The 11,953-nt window shown below is 37.0% G+C and overlaps 1 protein-coding gene across 3 annotated transcripts in view; it reads right to left on the bottom strand.

Annotated features, from left to right (window-relative positions):
• Window positions 1–11,953, bottom strand: part of TOX3 (TOX high mobility group box family member 3) — a 245,318-nt gene that overhangs the window by 97,320 nt on the left and 136,045 nt on the right. The window contains exon 10 of one of the 3 annotated variants that reach the window (XM_046899430.1): window positions 542–804. The exons of the other annotated variants lie outside the window; for them this stretch is intronic. Coding sequence (XP_046755386.1) covers window positions 542–588 — 47 coding nt within the window. The 5' untranslated portion in view covers window positions 589–804. The remainder of the gene's footprint in view (window positions 1–541; window positions 805–11,953) is intronic. 3 annotated transcript variants of the gene reach the window in all.

Below are 11,953 nucleotides of genomic sequence, written 5' to 3'. Positions count from 1 at the left end.
GCTGGTAGATGTACTTTGTAGTACTACAAGCTTTTGGCAAAGAAACTCAACTGATTCTGGATTCTATTCCCAGCGCTGCCTTTCCCCAACTTTTAACCCAGGGCAATTTACCTAACTTCTGTCTGTTCCTGGTTAGCCATCTGGTAAATAGACAATATAATTGCATCCTTCATAGGCTCATTGCAAGGCTTAATTATTGAATGCCTTTAAGATAAGTCAAGGTTCTTGGTGAAAACTTGTGCAATCCATTAATAAATAATAACGGAGGGGTGGGGAGGAGGGGGTGGGTAAAGATGAATTGCTGCACAGAAGCAGTGTTAGCCCTATGGAGGCAGGAGAAATACAGGAATGTAATTAGCTGACATGATTTGGAAAGAAGCAGAGCAAAATCACTAAATTGATTATACCAGAAAACATATAGAAGGAAAATGAGCTAAGCTGAAATGACAAAAAAGTAAATTTGTATGAATGAGAAAGGGCAGAGCTGGCAAAACAGGGTAAATCATTGGAGAGGTGTCAAAGACTGAGCCAGGAAGCTTACACTGACTGGAAGGAGAACTTCTCCATGATGCACAATTCCTGCTGCATCCTGTCCCAGTGTGCTCATTTCTTTGCAGCATGGATCGCGATAATGGATGACATTGCCACGGGGCACGTGCCCTCCTCTATCTCATCCCAAGTGGGTGGGACTTCAGGAAGCTGACATCTTCTCCTGGAAGTGTGGCATTTCTGGGACATACATCTGCACAGACATCTCCTTGCTGCCTCAGGGAAGCAGCAGACTCCCATCACCAGCCTGATCATCTGCAAATTATATCACAGGAACTACTTGCATTTCCGAAGTATAATTGCCATAAGTGAGCCACTGATTGCTATCTGACACCTAGCTTTTCTGCTTCCATTTCCCAGATGTTTCTGGTTCTGTCATTACTCTTAAGTCCATTTTATCAGAGACATGACAACATATATTAAAAAGACATGGCCGTCTATATCTGATAAATACAAATTAGAATCAGTATTTGAATGGGATTATCAGTAATTTAATAATTTGCAAATGAAACTCAATTAGCTTACTGTTTATTCAGCTCTCATGGGAAAAAGTTGCTTGCTATACTGGACTTTTTCATTGCCAAAAATATGCACTTTAAGTAATACAGCAGAAAACAAAATCCTTTATGTAAATATTCTAAGTTTCTCTATTTACTTATTTATTTATTGTAAAAAAAATGAGATTCACATAAAAAGTGCTTTTTCTGCAAGTTGTTCTTTGATTTAGAAATCTTTGAGTAAAATAAGAACTATAAAGCCATCAGCCTTGTTTTCTGTTTGTTTGACACAGACTTCAGTTATTAGCTCCCTCTTCCACAAATATAATTAGTACCCGTTGAGCTACCACTGGATTCAGTTCTCCAACCTTAATTTGTGTTTACTTTTGTAAAACAAAGATATCAATGTGAACAAAGAGATGAGTTAGTTTGCACAGTAGGAATTTAAAGATTTCATATGGTTCTTTCTCTGAAAGCAAGTCATACCAAGGTCCTAGCCCTCAGACTTTATTTTTTCAGAAATCATCTTGTTTCTGAATTTTTCACAAGCAGTACATTATCTATGAAGTATTTTTTAATGTAAGGAAAATTGAGAGATTGGAAGAGAAAATCCATAAGCCCCACCCCTATATTAACATTTTACTATGGTAATCCTTCTCTACTAAAAATGTATACTTTCATCTGAGAAGGAAAAAAAACACAACATATCTCCTACCAGGAGGTTCTTCTCTAACATACAAAGACAAGCGGTGGGTTTCAAGAACATTTTAATCAAACTGAGAAATGTCCTCCAGAGGAACACAGAGAGTCATTAGCTGTACTATAAAGAAAAATACCTCATAGTAATCCAGCAAGAAAATGAAAAATGGTAGAGAAGAAGGAATTTGTGGTGATTTTCCAGTCCTATTGCTGAGTCCATGGAACACACCCCAGGATAAGCTGAGCAGTTAAATGATTTTGTTCCATTAAATACGTTTTGAAAAATCATTTGGCCTCATCAGTTGGTAGATGAGACTTGCTCAGTCTTGCTCTTAAAAGTATAAAGTGACTCATAAAAATTCCATGCCTTTTTTCTCTAAAATATTAAGTATGATAACACTTCAGCTTGCCTTCTGCCACTCCACTACTCATTTGCCTGCTATTGACAATAAAGGTGTGTCATTTCCCATAAAACTTTGTTCCAGCATTCAAGCTTTTCTTGGAAACACAAGCAGGTGAATCCTTGATCTGCAAAAGATAAATGCTATTCTGTTCTAGTACATCTGACCAGTCTATCAATGACAGTCATTCATCCGCTGTGGAACAGTGAAGAGTGCACCATGAATTTGCTAATAGCGCATCTGCCAGTACATTTTTCTTTGATAGTAAGTGAGGCATAATAAACCTTGATCTTTTTTATATGCTACTTTTTGTTTGGGAAGTATGATGTATTGGCTATTTACTACTTCACTTTTTTCCTCTACGGAATCACATTCTACACTCTCAACAAATTTCTGTCTTTGATTCAACACAAATGACTACTTATTACTCTTAAAAAAATAATAATTTAGCAGTAAGACCTCCATGACAAAATTTTAGGCCCTCATTTACAGCTCTGACACCTGCTGAGTGATGCATCAAAGAGAGAGGGCCTATTATCACCATAAGAACTCAAGAAAATTCTTTCTGAATTCCAGTAAATAACTTCCTTTTCAACAGCTTATTCAAGATATATGAATGTGATGAAATCCTCTGTTCTGTGCGAGTGAAAATGTTTTCATTTTCATTCAGCAAGTAGCAATCTGCAGCCCACAAAGGCATTAGAAAGAATGTTCGTCCTTACAGTGCTCTGTGGAAGTTGTTAGAACACCTCTGTCAAACTTTTCAGGCTAAAAGCTCTACCTTGCCGACCAATTAAACACACACACAATTGATCATTTAGGGGCTGGAAAAGTATTCTCAGATCTTTCATTGCCTGTGTGATGGTATTTTGCTAGCAGTACATTTTTCAGTAAGTCTGCCTCTAAAAGGGAGCACACTGCTGAGCTGCTTTTTTTCCTATAACAGTAATGACTCACGTTCTCCTATCATGCTCCTTCCAGAAGAACAGTCAGTTTGTGTTTCACCCAGCGTGGATGAAACACTATTAACTATGTCACAGATTTCTTTTTAGCTAAGTTTGTTTTTACACAATTTGAGTGTCTTTGTTTTTTAAGAAATAGAAAACAGGCAAAAGAGGAGAGGGAAAAGCTAAGGTAAGTACAAATTAGCTTATGCATGGGTGTACTTGCATTAAAGAACAGGTTTCCACTCATGCATACTGCTTTATCTCACCTGAAGTTAATGGACCCACTATAATTGACACCTACTATGAACCCAACTAATGTCATCTGCACACAGATGAAATAGCATTAATGAAAGGAAATCATGACAGAAAATAGCAGCAGTGCTCCCTGTTAAGTATATTGTATCTGTATGTAAGAAAGCCAGTATGAAGATTGTTTTGACCTCACTGATCTTTCTGATGTTGAGACGCACGTGCAAGGTTTTAAAACAACATGAGATAGGCTTCTTTCACTCCAACACTGAGATTCCCTTGAAAAATAAACGATTATGTTTCTGTATGAGTAAAAATTACTTTTGTTTTAGAATATTATCACACTCCCTCTTTTTCAGCTTGATGGGTGGAAAATTATCTATTATACAGAAGCACAATCCATTAGAAAAAAATAAAACAAGAAGGTACATGTCATTCTCAGTAATGTAATATATAATTACTCGATTACTTTTTGTGTTTACTGTGGGAAACAATTTTTCAGCATTCTGCTAGCAATTTCCAGACCTCTAGTTCTATTTTTTCTCACTCTTATGAGCAAATTTCTCTTTGAATGTAGACACTCTCTAGAGGGAGACTGCAACTGCAGTTATAAGTGTACAAACAATGCTACTCAATGACACCATATTCTTAATTGATTTGAGTCAGGAAGTTTTGGAACAGCTTAGCTCACACAGTAGGTGCATTGTGGAGCAACTTGCACTTATTTAAAAACAGAAAGATAATTACCATTTATACAATAGCAGAAACACTCTCCCATGAGCTTTATTTTCTCAGTTAATATTAGAATTCTTTCACATATTCACCATATTTTAGATTCTCCTTTTTATGCACTGAAAACTGGTTAACTATTTCCCCTACTGTAACTTTCCGTGTTCAGAAACAATGAAAACAAGATAGAAAATCGTCTGTAGAAAATAAAACAATCATGTAATTGACATAAATTTTCAAATTAGTATAAACATTGTAATTTAGCTTATATTTTATGGCAGCACCCACCAAGGAAATCAAGCACTGAATTAGTACTCACACAGTGACTTGTACCAACAGTGGCTAAGCAATCCTTGCTCCCAGTACATCACATGTAATCAATTTATTAAAAATAGTGATACAGGCTATTATGGTCTATAAGACTGCATTGAAATTAATCAGTAGATGCCATATCAAGCACCACATGATCACAGATTGCTATGCAATCTATTCAAGGACACAAGATCAACATTTGTGATCCATAACAATGGGATGACTTCACTGACTTATAGTATTATGAGAAAAGGGAATTCAGAGAATGAGCCCAACCCCTCTTTTGGAGTAAAGGCAAAACATAAATATTATCTACAGAAAGTATTAAAACAGCCTTTAAGCATAAGGTACACAATCCTTTACCAAGTTTCAGCATTGTTTCTTTTTCTGCAGAGAACCTCTCAAATTTCTGTAATCGATAAGTAACATTTCCTTCAACAATATGTTCCCTTACTTTACCATGCTTTTCGTGTATACAGGCTCAGCTATTAGCTGTTCTCACTTCAACAGCTAGCGAGATACATGTCATCAGCTGATAAAACCAATTACTTGTGTTAGCAAAGTACTCCATAATATATTCTGCTTTGAAAATTCCAACTTATACAACAGTTTGCTGTACGTTTAAAAGCTGAACTAGACTGAGAACTCTTTCTAACCCTAAGGAGGTAAGCTGAGCAGCTTTTTGGCCAAAAGCTATACTGATATCTGTACTTAACGTTCTCATCAAGGACAGGTCAAATAATCCTTTCTAGGAATTACACAGTGATTAAATCAAATAAATAAACCAGACCATGTAATTCATAGTCCTAAATGGAAACAACTAATTTTCAGAATGTGTCTCCTGTGAAAGAAAGCACTGCTGTTTCAGAACCATGATTATTTCATCTGATTTGCTTGTACCACAACACATATTAGCCTACTTCTGAACAATCTGGAAAACTAAGTAGCTGGGCCTACAAAACTGTACTCTGTGGATTTCATAGGAGTCCAAATGTAAACAACAGAACTTACAGTTAATTGTCTTTTAGATAAAGCTGACTTAAGCAATTAAGATAACAATCCTACAATATTCCAGATGAAACATACTAAAAATGTTCATTAATAACTTAGCTGATACTGAGCTCCAGATGTTTCTTACTCTGGCAAGGTTCCTTAAGCAATGATAAGCAGATTTACATACTTAACTAATATGTTTAGTTAAAGAAAATTTCCAAATCCAGACTAACATCCAGATTTCTTATTTGGCTTCAGATCAAAAGACATACTATCAATAAGGATGGAATCCAGGAAAAACCCTTTAAACATCTGCTGAGAAGTAACCAACAGATATTTGATTTTCCCCAAATTCAATTTCAGACAAAATTTTACTTCATCCAATATTTTTTTTATATCCTCAAGACAGTTTGACCCCATCTTTTGCATATTCAAATCTCAGAACACAGCACTTGCACTGGCAGAGACAGCAGTTGCTAAGGAAAAACTGTTAGTTTGCAGTTCACATTTAAAATGCTATCAACAATTTCTCTCATAGTGAGAACAAAGGCTTTTTGGAAGCAAAGCCCTCACCACAACAACAGCATCAGTGATTTAAATAAGCAGGTTCAAAAATCTTCTTTTCAAAAAAACACTTTCAGTTATTAATAAAAACAAACTATTGAAGCTTTACTCTTTCATAAAGGCAAAAGATGGAAAATAAAGTTAGTATTACTGTATCGTAGTTCGTATTCTTTGGCACATTTTCTTGTAAGTGTTCGTTGCTACATTTAAGAAAAACTAAGAAAAGACCAACTGTGAGCATACACTTTATAGAAAATACTTGAATGAATAGATGCTGTTTTGACTTCCTTCCAAATTGCAGAAAGAAAGGTACAAATATATTGTCCACTGCAAGGGCAAGTGTGGATTGCAAAAGGGAGTGACCAGAAAATATGGGCTTCATTTTCAAAATTATTTGAAATGAAGATGGCTATTTCCAAACAAGCTGAGTGCTCACATACATTTCTACTGAAAGCCAAGATAACACCTATATAAACATAAGAGAGGTAAATGTACAATTTTGCTTTACCCCAGTAGGTACACGGCAATGATGCTAAGGATTAGGAGTAACTACCCAGTGTTTTTTCTTGTTCCTTGGCATACATGAGAGAACAGAAAATATGTCTACCAGGAATTTGGGACAGATCTGGATAACACTAAAATATGATTGATCTCCAGTACTCTACACCCAAAGCTTTCAGCCTAGTTTGCAAAGCGTTTAAGTATGGGAAATACGCTAACACAAATCATCCTGGAGGGTTGCAGCAGAGTCAGAAATAAAACTATAAGAAACAAGAACACCTTACCCAGAGTAGCTTCAGCTGGTTCCCAATATAACAGCCATGTCTCACAGCATCTCTTCCCCTATATATGTTCCCAACTCCTCTTCCATGTACTGTTCACCTTTTGGCATTGGCAGATTCCTCTATTTGTTCTTTTTTGGCACTATGTTCCACATGTAAAGAAATTAGTCCCTATCTCTTCCACACTGACCTTTTTCCAGCAGTGGTTCACATCAGATGTATTAAGCACAAGTACAAAGTGTCTTGAAACATCAATTCTGCTTGTTTCTCTGGGATTTTTAGTATACCAATAGAGTCACAATTTATTTCCTTTTTATGTGGATGTAGCTTTCCTGAGCTTTGTGTAATTACATTCCTCATATCCCTGAACCCTCCAGACTGATCTTTTTAGGTCCTTCTTCAGTGCTCTTGTAACTATAGTAAAACTCATGGAGTATGAAGCAGATTTTGGCATTTAAAAAATGTGAACGCATACAATAGATTCAAATGAAAAAATAAGAACTGGTGTATAACATTCCCCAAACTATCAAAGTGATGTAGAAGCTGCATCCCCACTTTCAAAAACAACTTAAACACATAAGAGATTTTGAAAAACTGTAATAATCTGACAATAATTATGCATTTGTGTGAATTATACTTTTTATCTCCATTTAATTACTCGCTTGTACTCATGTCTGTGATTAATTAGATTGTTTTGAAGCAGCAGTGTACAATTCCTGGAAGCTTACTCTAAATGATATGCTAACTACTGACATAACAGTATAATGAGGTTTATACAAAGCTATTGATGGGGCTCTGAGCAATCCCACCCTGTGACAGAGGCACAGTCAGGCAGGAGGGGTGCTTCCAGGGGCGGCCTTTGCCCTGGGGCAGGCAGGACAGCTGTGAATCAGAAGTGGGAAACCTGTACAGGTGTGCCCAGGCAGTTTCCATTTTTGGTCCATTTCCCAGAGCTCCTGTGAAGTTACAAAACCTGCTCACACCTCAGTATGCCCTGCATCTCTTACTTACTCTACATGGATTGACCAAAACTCTTGTTCCTCTCTCACTTTGAACGTAATTCCCTTATTCTTTCCATTTATTCGTGTTTAGTACCATAAGATGCTTTAGGGCTAATAAACTCAATAAGTTTGGAGTGTTTAAATGGAAATGAAGATAAGAATTTAAAGAATTCAAATTATTTCTGTATCAGCTTCATTGTTTTCCTACTCTGTCATTCTAATAAATGAGCAATCCTTCATTATAAGCTTTAGTATTATAAGGGAAACAAAATCACTTCTAGACTCACTTGGAGACTTGCAGCTAACAGCACAATTACACGTGAATCCACACCAGAAAACAGTAAAGCAAATATTAGGAGAGTTTTTACTTATATGTATTCAGTCTATGCAGCAGTGTCAGAGCTGACAGCTGAAAAGACCGCACTTTCTCAAACTCTTACTTTTTAATAATCAGCAAACATGATTGAAGGAAGCAGTAAGAAATCTAATAAAAATGAATGCAGAAAGGATTAAGGAGACAGCTCTGTGACAATTTACAGTTCTACATAGCAGTCTCTTGCTACGAGTTGCGATAAGATAAATCTTGTTTACAGTGTGCTAATCCCATGTCCCAAATAATGCCAGTAAGAAATGGATTCAAGCCTTAGAAGAATGGAGCTGCTTGTGCATTAAATGAACAGCCATGGTAGCAGCAGCCTGAATGAGAGAGCAGAAGGTCAAGGGTTATTCTAGATTACAGTCTTCAATGAGTCATTCATATCTCCCTTCCTCAGAAAATGCTGGATGTAAATTATACGTGAATCTTTATTTGAGCTTTTCTAGGTCAATGATTGACTTTTATTATTCTCTGTAGAGAGAAATTTAAAAGTTGGCTTTCAGTTTTTTCACATAAGAGAGATTTTATGCATTTTTTATGACTAAAAAGTACTCTCACATCGTGAAATAACCTTACTCATGAACAGACTGTGTGTTTATATCACATCAGATTCTCCCTTAGATCAGAGTCATATACAAAGGTAAAACTTTGCATTTCTCCTTGCAGAGCAAGTGAGAGCTCACAGACTATTACTTTTATTTAAAATCTCTTTATAGGTGGTGGGCAGTTTCACTTCTTACCCATGCCCTCATACTTCAAAATATTAGATAATTAATATCATCTGACCTATTGACCCTGAGAGGTAATAGTTTGGCCCAGATCGGAAACCAGACTAGAACTCAGAAGCCAGATTATACTTCTAGATCTGATACTGAATTTGCTGGGCACTTGAGGCAGCTTACTTCACTTCCCATGACCATTTATCTTCAAACTTTCCTACTGTTGACTGTAAGATTTGAAACACTTTTTCTACATTGGTAGAAATCTCTTGTTTTGTTTTGCATCAGTAGAGAAGAATTAGTGATAGAGTTCATCTGAAAAGTTACAGGAACTCTGTACAAGCCTGATATTTTCAGTTTTTACTTACTGATAATGATAATCATTCTGTTGTCGTATTTCACTTATACAAGTTCCCTATGTACTGCACTATATGCCAAAAGTGAAAAGCTAGTTCTCCACTAGTCAGCTTTTATTCTCTTTCTCCCCATCTCGTTCTGAGAAATTATAATCCAAATTTCTTCTCCTTCGGCCGTTTGAATGCCTACATCTTGTATCGAAAGCTAACCGATCTGAAAGCTATGAAGCTGTATTCTTCTTAATCACATCTGTCATTACAGGAGATGGTCACCTTAGCAGAAAGATCACTGTAATGGGTTGCTAATGGGCTATTAAGGGGCTCTCAAGTAGCAAGATGATCATCATAAGTAAGAACCAAGAGCCATTCTTTATTTCTCTGTAAGATTAATTTTTTCCCCAGTAATTCCATGGATTAATAATGCAAGGTTTGTGCACCTCAGGAACTGCTTCATGGCTTCTTACCATATGCTATGCAAATTCAGTAATTAGCTCTTGACTTCAGAATTCAAAAATAAGATACTACTAACTTCATTTATGGATGGGGAAAATACCAATGTGAGCAAACCTTCTGAAGGAAACAATTAGATGGCATTCTTGAGAGGGTCTTGTTTTGATCAGTTATCAGAATTACCTTAAAGTGTATTTTGTTGTAGCCCATAAACATTTTTAGGTGGGCAAAAATGCACAAAAAATTTGTAACCTCAGCCCTTGTTTTGTTACTTCTTTGTTCTTAGATGAATTTCTGGATACTAACATCTTTGAGAGCTTTGCAGACTAAACAGAAATGCTCTGCGTTCTGTCTAAGCTTATGCTCACAGTGCTGGTTTCCTTTCAAAAGAAAGCAGAAAACATGGAAAGTGGCACAAAACATTCAGATATGAAATACTGAACTTGTGTTCTTGCTTATATAACAAATGAAAATGAATAACACGGGTTCTTTCCAAACTCAACTGGTTATACATCTTACAGCAAACTGTGAAACCATTTGACTTACGTGCTGCATTTTGCTCTCATACAGGTCTCAATTTCCCTTGAGTTGAACAGGTACCCTTTCACTGGCAGGCAATGGAATAAAGAGGCTCACCTGCACTTGGACCTTTCAGCTTTAAAGGTTACCGTTCCAATGTTGTATAAATGTATTTGCATAATATATATGTAATGTATATACAAAACTTTTTTGCCAGTTATACCCTTGTTCTTGAACATTTCTTTCCAGTTAGAAACCTTTTTCTGCCTTCTTTTGGATCTGCATCCTGACCAACACAGTCAGCACTCCCTATGGCTAAAACCAGTTGATCTTGTGATTGCGTCTGTATTTTCTGACAACCCAGCCACCCTATGTTGCACCTCATGCTCTCCCTTACTATCCCAACACTATCTGTCAGGGTAAGTGTCAGCAGGTGTAAACAGGAAAAAGGAGACAAGTGGCACCATTACAGCACTGCTTTCACTTGAGAGAGGCTACTTTCAGAACAGAAAGCACTTGCAACGACTCTTATTTGATTGGCATCATTGTCTAGTGAAGCTGGCACACCATCTTGTGAGCAGGCACAATGCCATCAGAACAGATGGGCATGTGGAGAGGAAGCCAAAAGATAATGTATGAGTACCAAATATGTGTATTGGAGGGCAAGTTTCCCAGTCAGGAACATCACAGTGGCACTTTATAAGCTCCTGCACCTATGTTTAAGGGAGATAATGTACACATTGCACCTTCACAATAGGTACATGGATAACACACTGCAGCAATAGGAAAGGACCTGCAAGTACAGCAATTCAGTGGCTGCAGGAGGATTGCAGAACTTCATGTAAGGAAAAGGGCTACATGAAACCCAACGTCAGTATCTTCATATCTGCAAGCTGGGACATTGTTTACAGTAGACCATACTGTAGGAAGATGAGAAATGCTACACTGAATCAGACCAAAATTCTTGCTTGTGGCAGATCAAGAGAGAATAACAGATGAGCAGGAACCAGGAGCTGTACTAAGGGGCCCCTCCAGGACACGCATGTACTCAGTGACAGTGTCTTTCTGAGCTGGTGTTTCCAAGTGGAGCATTAGCTTTAATAACAACTGGACTTAAATCTATAAATTTGTGTTGCATCTTTGTGACTCCATGTATACTTTTGACCTGCGCAATATCTTATATCAGTGAGTTTTGCAAGTGAATTATTCAGCATCAAATGAGCGAGCACTTCTCTTGATTTCCGTTAAATATGTCACTTCATCAGTGCCACTACATACCACCACAGTTCCTATGTGGCTAGAAATACTTGCTTTTTGCAGATTTCCCAAGAAGTGAGAAAACATTTGACATTTTTAAAATTTGGTCTGAAATCTCCTCTTGGCTAGAATTTGGTCTTAGTATATTTTTGTCCTCCCAACACCACCACAGCCATAGCTAGTCTGGTCAGCTGCGACATTACATGGAATATAACGCAGGAAGCTGAATCACTGGCATGATAAATATTCATGAGTGATTCCAGTCAATTCAGACTTGGCAATATTGCACATCATCTTTAACTGGGCTTGAATCACAGGAGAAAACAGATCACATCAATTAATGTCATGTTGTACTTCAGTATGAAACCACATTCTTTAGTCCCCTATGGCACATATGCTCCATGAAGCCCATAAAAGTAGTAGTGGAATATAAAATAATACAGGACTGGGGAAACAGTAGGAGTTACACAAGTCCTGAGAAAGTATAAATCTCAGCAGAAGACTGAGACCACCTTCATTCCTGTCAGCCCGTTACACGCCAACAAAACTACAC

This window comes from Gallus gallus, chromosome 11 (assembly GCF_016699485.2).
Source record: "Gallus gallus isolate bGalGal1 chromosome 11, bGalGal1.mat.broiler.GRCg7b, whole genome shotgun sequence".
Classification (NCBI taxonomy): Eukaryota; Metazoa; Chordata; class Aves; order Galliformes; family Phasianidae; genus Gallus; species Gallus gallus.
This window is presented reverse-complemented; position numbering and strand designations above follow the sequence as displayed.